This window comes from Parus major, chromosome 6 (genome assembly GCF_001522545.3).
Source record: "Parus major isolate Abel chromosome 6, Parus_major1.1, whole genome shotgun sequence".
Lineage (NCBI taxonomy): Eukaryota > Metazoa > Chordata > Aves > Passeriformes > Paridae > Parus > Parus major.
The window spans coordinates 27,000,892-27,021,531 of record NC_031775.1 but is presented as its reverse complement, the minus strand read 5'-3'; the positions used below and the strand labels follow the sequence as shown (position 1 = coordinate 27,021,531).

The window sequence follows — 20,640 nt, the reverse complement described above, 5'->3', positions numbered from 1 at the left end:
TTTGGATCACTTCCTTCTTAACATTAAGATGGGAAGTTGCATTTGCACTTCTTGTCCCATGTTCTCACCCTCCTGCTTTTGGAGGAAATTTCTCTTTTTTCAGAGTCCAGGATTGATAGGACCTGATGCAAAATGTGAGCACATTAAACATAACTTTTGCATCCAGCTCCGTTGAGCATAATTTTCACAGCAAAGTGGAGGATGAGTGAAAACGGCATCAAGTTGAAAATGGGGATGTTTAGATTGGATATTGGGAAAAATGTCTTCACAGAAAGGGCTGTCAAGCATTGGCACAGGCTGCCCAGGGCAATGGTGGAATCACCACCCCTGGCAGCATTTAAAAGATGTGTAGATGTGACAGTTGGGGATGAGGTTTAGTGCTGGACTTGGCAGTGTAAGGTTAAAGGTTGCACCAAATGATCTTAGACGCCTTTTCCAACCAGAATGATTCTATTTTTCTCTGATTATTATTATTACTATTATTTATTAATCCTGACTTTTCTTAATGATCAATATCATCATCCCTACTGAAAAATTAAATTACATATATATGTCCATTTCAGGCTATTCCTTGGTCATCTATAAAGAAATCCACCCTGTACTGCAGGTCGCTTCTATTCCTGTTATTTTTTCTGTTCTGACAGAATTTCCTGCTCCTTGCAGAATTTTCACTAAATTATTCCAATGATTTTCCCAGGTTTTTGTTTTGGTATACTACTTTCAAACCTATTTTAAACAGGGATTTTACATTTACTGTAAGAAAACATTGAAGTCGTTTTGGAAGTTAATGCATCCACTTCATCATCAATACCTGTTTAGTGTTTCAGGAATTATAGTGTCTCCATACATTGCTATATGCAGTTACTCAGCAGCCTCTATGAAAACTATTAAGGCACTTAGAAATTGAATTGTTCACCATAAATCATAGGGATTAAATTTAGGCAAGCAATCACTGGTGGCACAGCTACAAATGCAGCTCATGTGGATAAATACACATTTTCCAAGCAAAGGGTCCACAATCATCATCTTAGCAAAATTCAGGAAGGCCTTAAAACCCAAAAAGATCTGATCTTTATTTGTTAATTTAGTTATTAGGGTTGTGATGCTGTTGTAATTTCTAATGGAAGTGACTGACAAGTTTTACTTCTTGCAGCTTTTGCAACATGTAAGTCACTCATGAATGTTAAAAATTCAAATGAAGTCCAAAACAATAACAAAAAAGCTGACATAAATTATACTACACAGTAAATTCTATTACAAGGGTAGATATGCTTCTTGATTTACATTTCACTCCTCCTTCAGTTGCTACACAGGCTATTAACAGGGAAAAACAATCAATTCTGAAACAGGAGCCAGTAAACTGAAGGAACTCTTGTTTCAGCTTTAAACAAAAAAAAAAGTCACTTGAAGATTTATATTTGAAGTAGTTTTGATTATTTATTGTGCTACTTACAAACAAAATGTAAATCTTCACCATAATTCATTATTCTGTTCTGGTGTACAAACCAATACAGGGCACCAAAGACAGTTTTTGTCAGAAACCACAGTGCAGAAAAAAACCCCAGAACTCCAAGTAGGCTTGCTTAAAAATATTAAAACTTTTTCAAACACATTAGGGCATTCTACATGAATACCAACACCCTGTCTAACTTCACTGCAACAGTAATTGTTTTATGCTGTGGAAACATGTTACTTTAACTATGCTATGTTCAAAAATGTATAACAAGATTTTATATTTTTTTTCATTAAACACAAACCTAATTTTGCCAGACAGTGCTTTGCTGCTGAGGCTGAACATTACAATTTAAACTGACCCTCCCAATTAAAACTCAGACACTCGTGAATCTTTCATTTACACTTCAGGGAAGAAAGGAAATAACTAGTAGAACAGTTATTATCTCAGATTCAGCTTTAAAAGTGGTAGAAAATTTTGCTGCTCAGGCACAAGTTGAGGTGAGACTCACAAGTTTGACAGTTACAAAGAGATATAGGTGCAGGAAGGCAGCTGATCCTGAAGCAGGAATGTTACTGCTGTCCTTAGGGACAGTGATCAGCCCCATAGCCAGGACAGCATTTTAAGGGTATTTGCTTTTTCATATGCAGTCACTGCTTTCCAGAATATGGGAGCAAATGATGGAAAAAAAGAAAATACATCTGTTACCAGCTTAAATGACAAAAATCCCTTGCCATAAAATTAGTTTCCTGAGACTGAAGAACATGTTGTGACTGCTGTTATTAATATTTGCATAGCTGTCAGAAGCCCAAGCTTTATGACTGCTTACTACTTCAGGGACCATTGACCACTATTTGAGGTGCTGGCTACAGGCTGAGTTACTGCTTTTCAATAAATGTTACAGCCTTCAAACTCCATTACCAGTGGAGTCTGAATTGCACTGACTCTCAAAATAAAATAAAAATGAGCAGAAACAAGTTATGGGGCTTTGTCATATATTCTGTTCAGAAATCTAGCCTATTTTAAGGCCAGAACATTCTGTGATGGAGTCCTGTTTAACTGATATATAAGACACAATACACCTAAAGTTTTGGGGCTGTCAAAGTCAAATGGAAGTTGGGATGACAAATCACATCCTCATACTTGAGACACTTGTGTTAACACCTGTAACAAATGTAATTTATACAGATTTCCTCTGAAAAGATGCATAAGCTACTGTTGCTTATGAAAGTTTGGCAAGTTAAGTTTAAGGGCCTTAATCCATCCTTATCCATCAGCAACTCTGAATTACAGGAAATGGACAAAAGGTGTAGTGTAAGCTGTTACAGTAATTCAGCAGGGAAATATCCAGCATTTGTGTGCCCTAATACATAGTCCTGAAGAAGAACTGGTCCCTGCCCATTTTACAGCCAGGTCAATAGACAGTAGATCTATTGTGGAAACAGCTCTAAGCTGAAGATGTCCCACAACACCACCTTTCTAATGACCCCTATGCAGCTATGTCACATTTCTGACTCTTGCCTCAAGGAAGAAGAGATTTTACAGCTAAATAGGATGCCTTTAGCATGAGGAAATTAAAATGCAGCATTTTCCCCCAGGGGCTGCAGAGATCACCAGGCTGTGTGCCCATGGGCAGAAGGGTGTTGGCTGATGGGAACCTGCAGTACATTTCAATAAAGACAGCAGCAGTACAGCTGAAAGAAACTGAGAATTTCCTATATAGTTTCTAGTCTTGGCAAGTAATTCACTGCTATCCAGTGCTGAAGAATTTGTATTCTGAGGTGATTAGGATCACCAGTGACAACAATAAAATGGGTCACTGCCTATCACAGACCAGTACACCTTAAAGAACTCTTTTTATTGAGACCAGTCATGACATATCCCTTTTTCAAGGCAAAGAAATCATATTTATTAAGAAGATATTTTGTTGTAGAGCCACCAGGGTGGCTTTATTAACACTGGCTAATTTATTAACATTTTAGAAAAAAAAATCCAAGCCTGCTGAATAGGTAACATGAATAATAAAACTACCCAAGGAAGCAGCTGTGAGCCATTGATCCCAATAAACAATCACCTGCTGGGATGGACGGTTTTTCCTTATAGTCAGGAAAATCTTGGAGATAAATTAATGCAAAACCAGAGAGAATATAGATGACCTTAACAGAAAGTGAACCTAAATGTCTTGTATAATGAGGAGGGCTGCTTCTTTACCTATAGAAAAAGAAAAGAGCAGTAACTTCAATACCCAAATCCTCCCAATGAAAAATCCCAGAAATCTCAGCTCCAGCATATCAGGAGGCACAAGAGCAGAGGGCTGAAATGCATACCAATAACACCATTGGTAATAACATCAATAACACAGCTTCAAATACCAGTTTAAAAGGAGGTAAGGTCACTAGTTCTGCCTCCTTAGGAACTCATGTTTTATATAATGCATTCTCGACAAGTTGTGATGAATAATGGAAATACAGGAGGACTGGTACTCAGACTGTACTTGAAAAATGCTCAGTGTGCTGGAGTACTTAGTCTTCTACAAAAGCATTGTATAAAAGGCATGTGTCAAACTTCTTGTTGTTACCTCACTTATTAAATGAACAGAATACCTCTCAGGGAAGCCATAATAATTTCCTTAGGTCTAGCAGGATTAAATACGGCCTTCAGCAGTGAGTTAACACAAAATACCAGGTTTTTCCCAGCGTGGTATGGCTAATGCAGTGTGGCTATTTCAGTGAAAAGGACTGCAGTTCAAATAGACAAATATCAACCACTTTTGCCTGTTCTGAAGGTGAAATCTGGTATGTTGCGATCAAGATGAAGATTGTAACTATTAGACCTGATTTAGTACTGGCCTTGGAAACTTCAGCCTCTGGATTGGAATGAACCATGATTTCCTGCTCTTAAACCTAAGTATTAGAAGGTTTCATATACTTTTAAAAGTATATGCAGAACACTACATGCAGAATTATAAAGTTAGCATATAAAACAAAATTTGTTTTCTCTGAAAAGCTCCCTATTCCATTTTTAATTTGAAGATGTTATCTAATGCTAGAGCACCAAAAACAAGAAACCTATAGGGGCAATGTTAACTTCAGGTATTTTCTTGAAAAGAAATTACAGCATAGAAAAGTCTGAGAGTTAAATAAAAACCTTTTCATTTAGGATGGAAAATAAAGAAGGGAAAATTAAAATCCTAAAAGGGTTTACCCAATAGGACCTTAGCTTTCCTTTCTTGGTGCATAAAGTTGAGTAACTTAATTTCTAGATAGAATAAGACTATGCAATAGTCAAGCACCACCTCCTCTGAGGCAGAACTGTCTAGACTGATACATGTCAATATACCTCAGAAAGAAATACAAAAAATCCCAGTCTTGTAAGCATAGCAGACAATGGAAATTCTGATTTAAAAAACAAAAAACAAAAGAAAAAGAGGAAGGATGTAAGCAATGATCCTCCCTAAATGATGAAGGGATTCCCTTCACCAGGGTGTTAAGCTGCTGTGGAAACAGCACAAGAAGGAGCTGAGATCTGCCATCATGTGCCACAGAGCTGCACGTCTCAGGAATGCATCACCTTAATAATGTTTGTCTTACAATGGCAATACAGCCACCTTGCAGCCATAGAGGTGAGAGAGGGTAATGCATTTACACCTGAAATTACTCCATGGATTTGTTTAAGCCTGTTTGGCAGATGAAGTTGTTCAATCCTTACGAAGTGGGAGAGAGTGTAAAAAACACCCCTAATACGAAGAGTAAAAGCAAGCAGCTAGTTTTCAGGGTTTGTTTGGGTTTTTTAATAAATCAGTACATTCAAGAATGTTAGCAAGCTGCATAAATTCATCCTTCAACACCATAAACACATATTTACAGTTACTGATCAGGTATTATGAAGACAACTCTAGCTTTGCATAACACAACAAAAACATTTCTCTGACAGTTTACTCAGAAAACAAATGCTTTAATCCAGGACACTTTATGTATACATATATTTTGTAACACACTTTTGTATTTAAATTTTTATTTATATTCCTATATATATTTACATATATTTTTATATACAGAGATATAAATTTAGGTTCTGTATTTTACAAAAATGTGGAAGCTTTTTCCCACTAAAATGGAGATTTTGTAGGGTGTTTGTATGGTTAACTGCAAAATATTTTCAGCTTGCACTTGTTTCTGAAGTAAATCATCAGGAATTATGAAATTTTATTATCATTTTAGCAATTTAATTTTTAAGACTTAATTCTGTAAGGGAGTTATAGTCAAAAGCCATTCATCCACTTAAGAATCTCCTTCATTGATGCAGGGGACGCTGTGTTCACAAATGCAGCCACAGTAATCATCAGAATAAATATTGCTGGAACTTCACAGGCCAGGGAGGAATCATGACTGCATTGATTTTTTGAGTGTGCTACTGCACAGTATCTCAGTGCTCCAGAAAATACCAAATGAAATTGATTCCAATGAAGTCAAAGAAGAACATAAATTCTAATAAACTATACTTAGTCTAAACTGAAGTCTGTGGTATTGCAATCTGATACAGTCACTCAACATTTAAAAAAATCAAGGGCTTCAAAAGCTAATCATTATCAAAGGATTACATTCAAATAGCCAGGTGCCCACAGATTTGTGTACCATGTTCTGTGTTTACATCTAAATGCTGAAGTTATATTACAATTAAACACGTAGTTCAACAATATATATTCTGATTTTAAAACTGACAGCCTAAAGTGTGACTCACTACTAAAAACACACAATCATGGAATGGTTTGGGCTGGAAGGGACCTTAAAGATCACCTCATTTCAACTCCCCTGCCATGGGCAGCAGCATCTCCCACTAGGCCATGCTGACCAAAGCCCTGTCCAGCCCAGCCTTAAAATCATACTATGATTGCCATCATAATAGAATTATTATACACAGAAAACACAGCATGCAAATAACTCAGTTTGTATATACTTCCTGTATGAGAGGAATCATTAAATTTAAAGTAAAGCTGAAATAAAAACATCTCTAAAAGCACAAAGCAGTCACTAACCTGTATTTTGATTGGCCAGGAAAAATTGCTGACATAGACATAGAAAGTGATGTTTGGGTTGCTTCGAAAGTTAAATTTTTCACAGGAGAAGCTGTCTCTATATTCCTTAATATTAACCTTGGAAACAACAGGAATCTCTTCTCCAGATATTGTTCCAGCTAAATAAAATTTAAAAGATCAGGTGTAAATATACATATTTGAGAAAAATATTAATCATCATTAGAGATGCCAAAGTAAATTTGCATAAGAAACATAAATCCTTAATTGCTTTTGGTGTCTTCCCTCTAAAACAACCCCTTATTATAGTTTACGTGGCACATTAAGTACATTTAATATACATACAGAGAATTCACAGAAATTATTACTTTGGTGCCAAAAAACTGTATAAAAATTGGAAATGTGACAGAAGTAACATGAATTTTACAAGATAGTTATTATGGTCAGCTTAACACATAATATGCTTTTTCTCCATAATTTATGTTTCATTTCAATAAACAGGTCAATATAACCTGAAAGGGAATTTGTCTACATCTTACATTTCTGCTGTCAAATTTTAATTGTTCATGAAAGCGTTAGTAATGTAACTAGTAATAAACATTTATTAGTTTTTGCAAATAAGTGACTGAGCTAAGTTAAAATAAAGGAATAAACAGAGTTTATTAGCTATGGTAAAGTACTTCAGAAATGCATTGCTGAAGAAATTAACGAGTTTAAGACAAACTCTGAACCTTCTTTAAAAAGATTTTTTTAAAAATTATTTGATTTTAAGCATCATGCCTCTCCTTGGATGTGTTTTCAGAAAGTCAATAGAACCAATTCAAAAAAACTGTCTAAATTAAAACAAAGAAAAGTAATGGGGTTCAAAGTTGGAGGAAAAAATAGATAAGCAGCTCCTTTTATCAGCATACACAGAAGAACTTTATTGTTTGATATCAACGTAAAGGTTAATAATTAAATTTTTAGCTTGAACACTGAAACAAAGAAATAAAATCTCAGTCTCTGCAGTAGTTAAGGAAGCAATTTATCTTAATTAAAATCACAGCATTTCATAACACTGTCATTTTAAAAACTTAAATACGCTACAAGCTTTTCCTACCAAAGTAATTTTAATTGAATAGGAGAGAAAGTCAACATATTAATGAAGCTTTATTCAGATTGCAAATTATCATCTGAGGATTAAATAATATAATTAATAACAGCATAATGATAATGGCAAAAGAACACATTTGGCAAAGTTTTATTATCAAAATTAGCAACAAAGAGACAATCAGGTTAAAACAGCTCAAAGGATCATGAAATCGTTTGGGGAAAAACTCATCATACCAAAATTCACTCTCACCTGTAGAGCCAACAGACCACGTAATATTGAGGTTAAAGTTGTTTGATGCATTAATTGATATATCCAAATTTTTATTAGACTAGGGAAAAAAAAAAAAGAAAAAAGAAAGTTAACAAAACATATCAGAATGTATTGCATGTAACTCCATTGCACAGAACTGAATGCAGCCTTTTAATCATCTTCTGGTTTTCATTTTAAACATAAATAGAAATGGTAATGATTCACTGCCAAAGGCAATTCTCTCTTTTGCTTTGGTAAGAACAGGGTAAAATTTAACATATAACTACACCAGTTATGCTTGTAGATTGTCTTAAGTATAGCAAAATAATTGTCTTCATAAAATTAAAGAAAAAAATATATTGCAAATGCCTACATTCTGATCACAAGCCAAGAATTACTTTCCTCACCTAAAAATGTTTTCTCAGCAGAAGGGTACACCCCTTCAATTCATCTCAGCAAGATACTAAAACTTGTTATTCATGGGAACAACAATAAAATAAACAAACTGATAATTTTTCAGAGTATAGATTAAGTTGAAGTAATCTACCATTTAGAAAGGCTTCTCAATGAAGGCACTGGACTAATTTTGCAGCTCTCAAAAAAACACAAACTATCTCTAAAAGCTTATAGACACGTTGAAAACCTTTAATCAATGCCAAACACAATGGAAATCTTAATTCTGAGTCTCTAAAACTTAACTAAAATTATTATCATTTTCTTACCTGTTCTGGATTTGCTATAAAGTTTATGGCAGTGTGATGACGATCGTCCTCTTGTAATAAGCTGAAGGTAAACTGATAATCAATCAAAAGGCTGTCTGTAGGCAAAACAAGAATTTAAAATAATGAAACAAAGTGTATACATATAAGTTCTATATTATGCAAGTACCTAAAGGTTTACCATTCATATTGATTTTAAAAGTCAGGGAGAAATCCACAAGTCAGAATTATTCACACACATTTCAGTGTTGAAGTGTTTGCACTATAAAGTCTTAAAACGATTAAAAATTTAATTTACTTAACCAAAAAAATAAAATTAAGCAAAAATAACTAAATTAAGAAACTAATTCTATCATGGAGTCAGAGCAGTGATTAGACATAACTTGAAATAGCCATTCTTTGTGAAATAATTATTCCAAAATACTTAATAGTATTAAGTGTTGTTAGAGCATTACCAGTTTCCTAATTTCACTCTAAAATAATTATTCAATTACTAGGTTTAAAAAAATCTGGAAAAAGTTGCATCTACACAAAAATTATACAGTATGAACGCTTATTTATTGTAGTAAATAAGATTGTTAATAACTACATGGCACAATGGAACTTTGAAGAGAAATTATGTGACCAGCAATGTCCAGTGCAGAGAGTTAAGAATCAGCAGATCCTTCAGAGATGTAAATTGTGATAGGAGATAAATCATCCTTGTGCAACACAGTTGTGAACCAGAGGTGGGTGTGGTGGATGCATCTTGAATGCTCTGGTACATGGGCAGATATCTTCAGATCCAACAGAACAAATCTTCTAAATCTTCTACCATTACAGTTCTACAGGGATCAAAAGCTTCTATTTTTCCCCCTCTCAAAGGAAATAAGGAGATGACTTATAAGAGTACATGATTCTGATAATTATTTTATCCAAGGTAAAATACGGCAACATCTCTGGGCTACAACTTAGGGAATAATTGTAGAGTATTATTTTGATCCTTGGCCTGCTGACATTCTTCTAATTACAAAACCACACAAACTGTGTTACAAATAAAAAATATGTGATCATAAAAACAAAATCAGGAAATACAAAGAGAGTCAAAGATTAAGTCAAAGCAGAAGAAAAGCTGTGTCAGCTTTTTGTTGGATTCAATAGTTTGCTTACTGCTGACAATCACCTTTTCTGCAGCAACACATCATCTGAAAACACATACTGTTGTATCCAATGGGAAGGCTGACACAGAAAGAGAAAAAATATATTGTCTTGATAGTTAAAGAAAATTGTTTTGCTTTGGTTTTGTTCAGGCCTTTTTTGGATTTTCTTTTTTTTTTTTTATAGTGAGTGTAGAAGGAAAAATAGACAATAAAGGTTCATAGAACCACAGAACATCCTGACTGTGAAGGAAGCCACAAAGGAGTTACATGAAAGGAATTACCATGACATTTAAAGGTGAGAAGTTCACTTTATTATTAGCTACCACAGTTCAGTTATTCAAATAAGAATATGCTGATCTACATGTCTTAGCTAATGAATTTTGACCAGGTTCCTGCATGTTTATGAAGGCAAAATATGACTAAATATGAAATTAAAATGCCCCATTTATTTATTAATACTACTCTACACTTCTATAGTTTTGCAAATTCAATTAATAAATCTCATTGACTCTATCGTGCCATATCTCCATGCTTAACAACAAGATGGCCATGGTACCAGAACATATTTAAAGGTAACAGGACAGGAAAAGATGGCAAGTCAAGACTGACCCCTATTAAATGGATTAATAAACCCTTTAATAATCATGAGTTGACAGGAAAAATGTTAGGAATAATGTATAGATAGGTCCTCTTCTGATCTGGTCAACTTGGAGCTCCTCAAAATACAGATGACTGCTTCAGTACTAATCTTTGCAAACAGATTTATTGTGAAGGTGTGACAGACCAGCACCACAGAGAGCACTCCTACAGCAGCTCTGCCTACAGCAAGGATACAACACACAAGAAGCAGCATTGACAAGCTGTCATTGTCCAGATATCATTGATTTGTTCATAAGATATGGAGAATTACCACTTATGTATGTCACAGTCTTCTAAACCCAGACTGTGTCCTGCCAGAGATACAGAGTATCAGCCAAAAAGCAGTCATATATAGATAATATCCCATCATAAAATAACACTGGGAATGGACATAGGACTCTTGTCTCCCAGTCATGAATGAACAGCTCTTCTGCATACGAGTTTAAAATAAATCAAAGTAATTTACTTTTAAAACAATAAGACTTCTTTTTTTCTCCCCACTGGGGTTTGGTGGTAGTGGTTCTGTTGTTTAGTTGTTTGTTCTCGCTTTTTTAAATTTATAATTTACTTGTTAAAAGCCAACAAAGTATGAACTGATTTTTCAAGGAATGCAGGAAAAGTCTACACTTATAAAAGAAATTAAACTACACAGTTCTTCATAAATTTACCATCTGTAACAAATCAGAAAATTAATTCCACTTTTTCTTATTGCATTCTTACATACAATACAGTTGACAGTAAATTGTGAAAAACAGCAGGAGTTTGTTATATGTAGAGCCTTTTCTAACAGAGATATCCCATTTTTTTGTTGTTATTAATTACTCTATTATTTAATTGTTGATTAATTCAATACTTCATTAACAGCAGCAAAGTTCAGTAGGAAATCCCACACATTATCTCCTCTGCAGCACTCAAAAGCCTGGAACAACACAGCCTCAAGAGCAGCTCTGAGAGCCAACACAAGAACTCGCCTTGGGAGTCTTCAGAGTTGCCAAAGGATCTCTAAATTACACAAGACAGCCCTACAAACTGAGAAGTGAAGATCTTCTCTAAACTGTTCAGAAGCAGCACTAACAAACACAAATTACGGTCTTTAATTCCACAGAGACCTGCCACAGGACAAATCATTAAATCTCTACCTTGGCCATGGCCTGGGTGCTGTAAAGCACAAACACTTATCTCTTCAGAGACAATTCTAATTCAGGGAAGGTACCTAAGGTGTGTGTGACTTGAATGAAGCAGACAGCAGTGCCTAAGTGCAGTTATGTGATTCAAAAGCACAAATGAACTCAGGTGCAAGTCAAAGGGCTGAGCAAACATTCCTCCCCATCTTTCTGAGGACTGCAGAAGTTTGCTGAAGAAATTTCATAGGTTAGATAAAGGTTCACAAAACTTCAAGGAGGATTTGTCTGGACCTATTCTTAAGGTGAAGATTCCAAATCTCTGAAAGTCTCTAAAGCTAGATTTTATTAGAATATAAATCAGTAGAAGTAATTTAAGAAGAAACTCAGAGTAGAAATTAAAAGGGATTGTAAAGAAGACTCTACCATTGCACCCTGCTGCTGTCTCACTATCCTTCCTCACTCCCTCAATCTCTTTCATTCTGTAACTTAGGAGACTCTTCCCCCACATGTATTCAGCAGCTCGCAGGGAAAATATCACCTCCCTCTCATCCAGAAAGCTCCACCTTCTGCAGACTGAAGCAGGCAGAACAGCTTTCCTTCCTACTGCCAAACATCCTCCTGAACATAATATATGCCAATGTATCGTAAGTGCACATAAACTAAGCAGTTACACAGAATATCACACCATATTTCCCAGTTCACAGTGTCATTCAAACTAGAGAGTTTAGCCTCAAAAGCAGGCTGAAATTTAAACTGAAAGTCAGTTCTAACACTACAACCTGTTCTGAACAGCTAAATGTATAAGTAGCCAAAGTATATAATATTTTATTATATTATTATTATTATAATTTATAAATAATAACTGAATGTAGAAATAGCTACTTGAAATATATATCCTGTTGATATATACTGTTGTGTATATTTACAATCAGGAATTTGGAGAAGTCTAAGATTCTACTCCATGTGGGTTTGTTACTACTTAAACCTCTATGAAGCCACCATAAGTAATTTTACTCTACATAACAAATGAGACTTAGTTTTCCTGTTTCTGTTTATTAAGACAGAGACACAACAAATTCACTCAAGCAGGTGACTCAAGCAGCAGCAGACAGACAGAATTTAAAGAACTAGATTCTACACTATAATCTATAAACTCCCTGAACTTTAATATATAAATTTCCATGGGAAAAGTTTGTGAGGACACAGAAACCTCCCCACAAACCCAGAGCCCACAGCTCAGATCTTAATTCCCCAACACACAACACAGTATTTGGAATCCAGAAGCTGGCTATTTTTGAGCCAGGAGTCAGCCCAGAACACTTTAATATCTGGTTCCAGGAATTTTGTTTCACTTTATCTTAGAAAACATTGATTAAACTGGGAAAAAAAAAGTGCTGGGAGATAGGACCACAATACAATCCTGACATCGTCAATGGTCAAATATTACAACGACTTATGGTTATTGAGTTTTTTCACATCTCTATTTTGATTTTTTCAAAACCCTTGACTGCTTTTACAGTCAAAAGGAGTCATTAAAATCAATTCAAAATGCCAGTAATGAGCATGTGTGAGAACATAACAATAATTAGCTGAAGAAAGATGTTTAATGAAATGAAGAAAATAAATTTCAAAGCAATCCTTTAACACTAGTATTGCTGTTAATTTTCAAGAAACCTCTCAGTTTCATTAATAAAGGTCAATGACTTCTGATAAAGATAATATGGCTTAATATGAAAGTTTTGTACTCATATCCATAAAGGAACAGACTAATTCCCATACTCAAACTTGGGTATTGGAAGAAAACTCTGATTATTAAAATGACAATATATTCCCAGAAGAACAAAGGCCAGGCAGAAGTTCTTCAGTATTTCTAGAGCACCTCTACAACTCTGTGAGAATATATAATTACAACGGTAATTACTTTAAAAAAGGTAATTAGATTAAATATGTTTAGTATAAATTAGTGATAAATTTATATATGAAAAGGTATGTTACAGGGGAGTATTAAGATTGTAAAATGAATCACTACAAATCAAGGGTGCCTGTAAATTATTTTTGGGTGAGTGCTCCCTTAATGGGCAGCTATTCAACACTTTGTTCCATGTTCAGTACTCGGTGTTGGGCCCATGCCTCATTTACTACATGCTACACAAGCCCTTTTCTGAAGATGGAATTAATTTCTAATGTGGCTTTCTATAGTATTCATCACTATAACTTTCTAAGTTCTTCACAAAAGTTAATGAATTTGTTACAACATTACTGAAGATGAGAAGGCATTATGAGTGCCATTTTATAGGACAGGAAATGAAACAAAGAGACCAAGGACAAAACCATCTATTAAAAATGAGCAGCCAATTTGAAATGCCTGGACTTTGATTTTTCATAATACTTTGAATTATATAACAATACATATGAATATTGCTGTTTGGCAGCTCCTTCCATCATTCATTGTAATTCTTTCCATTTTTACAATGAAACAGGAGAGGATACACATTCAGCTTTCCATTACACTATCACTGATTCGTTCCCTACAAATTCATTCAGCGCATTGTGGAGTGAAAGTTCCTTGGGAGCTGGTATATAGCAATATTATTAAAAACTGTGCAATCACTCTCTAATAAAGAAGCAAATAAAAAACTATTGTGACAGTAACCTTCATTCTTCCACCCTCCTGCACCCACTGCCTATGCAGCATATTTCAATAAAGGGGGTTTATTAAGCAATTTAAGAATCAGGCTGGATTAAATTCTAGAGAACCACTTTACTTCTGAGCTATCTTTTAACAAATCATTCCAAGAGAGCATCCCAGTTCACTGCATCTGTCAGCAAGAGGAAAGAATGAACCTGGGCTCCCAAAATGGAAGCAAGAAAATTTGTAACTGGACACATTCATGGCTTTTCTAAATTTGGTCAATGGCCATTCTCCCATGGCTCCTCTCATGCAGTTTCTTAACACACATTTTTAAAGCTGAACAAAATGGCAAACCAATTTTATACATACACAGAATTTCTGAGAAATGTCCATTCATCTTAGCTCCAAAAGTTTAAGTTTAGCAAAAGCCAAAAGCGCTGCAATGTGTATCAGCCAGATTTACAAAGAGAGCATGAAACTAGACCCACCCACCTACAACATAGTCTCATTCTCAGCTACAACCTAATTATCCCATTTTCTAAATATTAGGTGACAATCACATGATCTTTACTCAATCACTGACTAAAGTGGGTATTTTTCACTTTTTTTTCCTGATAACTAATAACTTCTGTTTTGTGAATAAACCCCTCAAAAATCTAGTGCTGTTCTAATTTTATTTCTTGAAATCACTTAAAGTCGTAAGAACCTTCATCATGACTGCAACTTCAGACTTGTCACAGTCTTCCCACACTTTTCTATTTAAGGATCTGTCTATTCATGCTGATTCTAAAATGCATACTCTCACCTCTTCATTGCACAGGCAGTTAGTCTCTCTCCTCCTCGTTCTAGGGATTGGTCTCTATTTCCAGCAAGACTTTGTTGAGAACAGAACTATTCATATTCCTCTCTATCAGTACAAATGCTGCTTTTGAAACCAAATACCATTTTCAAATGCTATAAATCATATTCATTTGTGACCAAATGAAATTCTCCTTGTATTACATCAAAGTTGGGGGTTACCACCAGACCTATTTTCAGTCAGGATAATTATTTTGAACTTTCAGAGCAGCTGCCTGATTCATTCCTCTGTCATCTGTATCTAGCAGCAATCCACTGCCTCATTGTCATTGTTATATTGAATATGTTGGTGTCTGACATTACTTGTCCATTGTGATAAAACAAAAAGTCATTTACTGTGAAGTCTTTACTAAAAACTTGCATTTTATTATATGTGATCAGAGCGCAATGAGCTTCAAAATACCCCTGCACTTACTATTTATATGCCTTTTTCCATTTCAAGAAAGATCATGCAAAAATGAATTTCACATAAGTTCAAAGTCTTTAAAAACATACAGCAATAGCAAGACATTGCTTCTTTTACTGCACTTCAGAGAAATGTACTGGGCTACAAAGCCCACAAAAAGACAGAGGGATTAGTGTCATAATCAGCAAATTGGATAACTAAGTTTTATTTTAAATAGAAATCTTTTATCTTATGAAATTCTCAGCTGCTATTTGGAAAGGTCTGAAAAGTTGTCAGTTTTGATCCTAAGGGAGGGCCAGAAAAATCTGACCTGTATTAGAATTTTATTCAGCTAAATTTTGCTAATTGTCTCAGCCCACTCTGAATTGAGTAAAATTTTCTGTGGATGACAGAAATGCACCGTGTTCAGAAGGGTAAGTCTTGATTTCTTTACTGAAAACAGAAAGACCTAGAAGGTTAATTAAGTGAACACAGGTTTTACAAGGGTGGTTAGGGGAGATGTATCTCGGCATAACTGGCACAGAAGTAAGAGTGTAGGTATGACAATGTCATGGTAAACAAGGCTGGACTTGTGGCTGAGATGTAAAAACTGAGGTACCAATAAAGTTACCTGGGGCCTTTTAAGCATGCAATCTCAAGATGATGCTCCTAAAGTTTTTAAACCCCAGACCACAGCCAAGTTTCATTATTTTTCCTAGATATTTCATTACACTCTTTAGTGAAAACGCTGTAACAACTGATGGGTTTACTGTGAACAGCTGCAGACCCTTTCCCAGCTCTGCTCAAGAGCACAAAGTGCAGAAAGCAATGGCTAGGGAATTAGGAGCAAAATATTAGCAAAAGAAGCAGCAACAAAGAAAAGTGAGTGCACCAATCAGCAGGTATCTAAACACCAGTTGTAGGAAAAGGCCTGGGTGTCTCCAATGATGGAACATTTCAGAACTCAGAGCACAGTCTTGTCAAAAGTGTGCTAGTACTTGACATTACATATTGACTTGACAGGAGTGCTCAATAAATGTAATTTTGTTTTGTCACACTGGACAGTCTTTGTAATCCCTTAACTCTTGAAGTATTCAAAAAGTGTTAGAAGAGTGGGAAAGAGTAGGAAAAAATACAAATAAAAAGCCAATAAAAAAAAATCATTAAAATTACCATGGAAGAAATTAAAATTTCTCTCTCCATGATTTTTTTTATAGTGATCTAAATTCATCACCACCTTTGTAACACTCATATTAATATTACAACTCTAACATGCAGTGTTTTTTAATATACCAGCATCAATACTCACTAACCTGATTCTAATTTATTGCTTTCGTTACATAGTCTCTCCAGACTGAAGAGATCTCTGATCTGCTTGTTCTGACAACAGAAGTGGCACTTCTAAGAAACAACAATGTTAAATTATTGTTTGACTTCATGTATTATTGCCAGAGAGGGATGTTTCTTGTCTAGGAAAGTAGTAAATCAAAGCAGTCAGATTTTCATGTTATTTTTAAATCTTCCCCTTGTAACTTTCAGTTTATTGTATAATCCCTAAAAAATCTACTACATTTCCTTTCAGAAATAATTTTTTGAAAAGCTTCTATTTATACGTGGATCAATGCCAAAAATATGGGCATGGTAGAAGTACATAAGAATTTTTTAAATTGTTTATGCTTTTATACATGGACATGTTCAAGCTTTGCTATAAACTGGGAACAGTCAAAAGTTAATCAGACAATAACTTCTACATCTTTATCAGCAGAGCTTTTATCCTGTTTCTCAAATAACCAAACACAAATCTTAACAATTAAAGAGGCAACCTCTTATTACTCAGGCCTTCCGAGGAGACAGAACAAGCACTTTACAAATTGTCTATAAATATACACAGATAAATAGGTGTTGCAATATCCCAGCATTTTCAAAAATCTCTTCCTTCCCTTTTCTCATTATTTAGTTGAACTCTGCTTAAGAAACCCTAAATCCACACAAACCAAACATCAGAACACACCCCATGTTGCTCGTCTCCCCATGACTTGTACAAACTGTACAATGTAACTTGAAGTTGAGATGTTTCCACTTTGCTGTCTTCTATCCTGTTTCTCAAACCATGTTAAATTGTTCGTTCTGAGAACTAAAATCTCTCATAGCTAATGAATCCAGACCAGGGAAATTTCACTTCATACAGGAAAACTGGCAGAAATTACGTCATATACCTCACTGAGCAGTGTCCTCTGTTTTAAACTCACAAAGTACAACAAGTGCTTGCACTGTAATAAATATAATATGCTACATCTTCATGCAGCAGAAAAACTGTTGCACTACAACTTTGAAAAGAAGAACACAAGCACTTTTTCCTTTCAAACACCATTAGGTATTTTTAGAGTAAAATCTCTTGATTTTGATACTAACATTCTCACTCAATAATAACATTGCTCATATGCTAAAAAGTGAATGCCAATTCAGCAAAAAATATTGATAGAATATTAAAATTTAAAATACTCAAAACTGAAATTACATATCTGTATTACTGCCTAATCCATTTTACACAGCCTTTAAAACAGAGAGGAGGAAATACCTCAACCCTAGTATGGAATAAAACACAGAGTCAAAAACTCCAGAAAAAATAAATATTCCCCCACTTGCTACAAATTTGATTTGTAGGACTGGCAGTCAGGTACATAAAATAATAATCAGTTTGGTTAAAATAAGCAAATTGAAATATGGGAGGAAGGAAAAATGGAGCCCCAAAGGCTGTTTTCTTCAACCCCAGTGCAGCCACCCATCCTTCAGAGGAGATTTATTCTTTGCCTCAGAGAGGAAACATTGGCCACCATGGCAGGGCTCACTGATTCCTTTCTGAAAGTGACTTGGAAAACTCAATTTCCACCTAAAACAGCTGCCAGACATTAAAAGAAATATTATATTTTTCTAGTGTTATTTTTTTTCTATAAACCAGGAACTAAATACAGCTGTGCTTTCATTATTCATAACTTTTTTTTTTCTTTTTTTTTTTTTTTAATTTGGCCATGGAAAGAAATTACTGCGAAGCAAAATGTGGAAATAGAATAAATTTCTTCTTTTATTGCTTTGGTTGGTTTTTTCCAAAGTATTAGCTTAATACAGACCAATTGAGACATACCATTACTCATTGATAGATATCAAGCACAAACTTTTTGATACAGATTCGCTGAGAATTGAATTAGCATGTAAAAAGGAACAGCAAACTGTAGCAAATACTGACAGTCTGTTTGTTCTTGGTATTTGAAAAGCAGTGATTGTTCATATCATCTAAGCTGACCTTCCCAGACCAGAGACTGTGGCAGGCAATCCTTGCCAACAGACATGAAGTGACACAGTCGCATGACGTGGTCATACACTGCCTTCCTCAGAATGTTTCCATTTTTTTCCATCTTTTTTTTCACCATTGATTTTGTTGTTCATTCTAGCAATGACCTCTCCATGTTCTCTTTCATTTGCCCAGCACCAGGAAAGGCTCTAACACTTTAAAATCTGTCTGGCCACATTTTCAAAAAAATGTACAGAAGCAGTACGTATTTCTACTCGACAGAAGTAGAAATCTAAAAATTCTCGTATCATCGATGGAAAAAAAGCGATATTGTTGCCCTTTTAAGACTTTTCTTCCCACATTTTGCATAGCTTGTCATTTTTATAAAATTATTCTGATGGCCGTGGCATTTCCTTAAGGGGCTAACACAGTAAAGTACATTTATTTCCCCATAACATAAAAAGACAAATCAAATACATATATATTGCCTCTTTACCAGTGTATCTTCATACTCTTTGACAGATACATTTTTCAACTTTCCCTTAATGTCTCATTTGCTATTGTATCTATTTTGTAGCATACACTGCTGCATTTTGACCTCACACAGTTTGCTTTTCCATTTTGTGTCAGCATCACCCTTTATATCAAGTGACTTCCAAATTACACTTTCCTGTCAATGAGTTATATTTCTGGAACATATTTTAAAATAATATTCACAATTCAAGCTAAGAAAAAGGGGCCATAAATTAATATCAAAGACTCACAGGCTACTTTGAAATATGCTAAAATGCAGCTGAGTTATCGAGTCAGTTGAATTTGACAATGTGCACATTTAACCTAGTTTACATTTTCCTCAAGTTTATATAACCCAAGGTTTTATCATCCTCTTGAGATAGAAATTACTCCAAATTTACTAAATGATCCTACAACAGTCCCTCAAATATTCTGTAAGGGCTTCATAGCACTAATTGTAAAGCTGCAAACCTCCCTGAGTACTCTCTGGACTTTGCAGACACGTGTGCCAGGATTAGGTGGTTCAGGAGCCACGCCTGCACAGTGGAACTCACACTACAGGACATTTGCATTAATGGGAGAGGCTCAGCTATCCTCCAGTGCTTCATGTTTGCCACCAGAGAAAAACACCCCAGCTGACATGGAATAATGCACTGGTTTGACCAAGAAGTCCCAAAGGAACCAACACAAAATCTCCCACAAATCGTAAGCCACTTATTGAAGTCAGGGTGTGTTTTTTTTCCTTTTCAACTGGTTCAAGATTTCACAATAGATCTTCCCTTGAAGTCCTACTGATCAAGAATTCTCTTTTCCCTGGGAAGTCAGCATGGGAAAGCAATGCAACTGCAAAAGTTGCACAGCTCTTTTCCCCACTGTCAGGAGGTAAAGCCAAGGAACTCTGAGGGATCCTTTCCTATGGCATTTCTTTCTTACAGCTCCAGTCTCAGGGAGCTCCAGGTGTCTGAGGAGTGACAGCTCCTGTCCCCTGGGAAGTGTTCACAATTCACACACACACACACAGCACACTGAATACACAGAACAAGGACTCAGAAAGTATCCATCCCTATGAACCCAAGCTCAATGTATCAACAAAATCAAATGTTGTGTATTTGTAGATACTTGCACTGGTTTCCTTCTCATTTAAAACTCTGCTTCACGCATGGGCTGAAGTCCCCTACACAAAGCAAAGGATGTCTTCTGAACGAGGTTTCACCCAGTCTTGCCTCATTAAGTTCTATAAATACTCATATTTTATATTAATAGCTATTTTACTGTAATGCTACATATTACATTGCAAGAAAAGTATTATAAACATAATATAAAAAACAATTATGGCACCTGTGGAACGGTCCTCTAATTCACACTGCAATATAAGGTGTGTTTTTTCTTCTTTTCATCAGTTGGAAAGTTAGTTTTGCCACTGTTAGTTCCTCCTATTTCTTTGACATAGGGTAGCATACCTAAATGAATGATCACTAAATTGACTTTGTCTGCTTTGACAAAAGGTATTAAATA

At 35.2% G+C, this 20,640-nt stretch overlaps 1 protein-coding gene across 3 annotated transcripts in view; it reads right to left on the bottom strand.

Annotated features, from left to right (window-relative positions):
- Positions 1 to 20,640, bottom strand: part of ATRNL1 (attractin like 1) — a 431,935-nt gene that overhangs the window by 243,271 nt on the left and 168,024 nt on the right. For all 3 annotated transcript variants that reach the window (XM_015633605.3, XM_033515621.1, XM_015633604.3), the window contains exons 22-24: positions 8,550 to 8,644; positions 7,828 to 7,906; positions 6,489 to 6,646 (exon numbers count right to left, since the gene is read on the bottom strand). In XM_015633605.3, the coding sequence (XP_015489091.1) occupies positions 6,489 to 6,646; positions 7,828 to 7,906; positions 8,550 to 8,644 (332 nt within the window). The remainder of the gene's footprint in view (positions 1 to 6,488; positions 6,647 to 7,827; positions 7,907 to 8,549; positions 8,645 to 20,640) is intronic.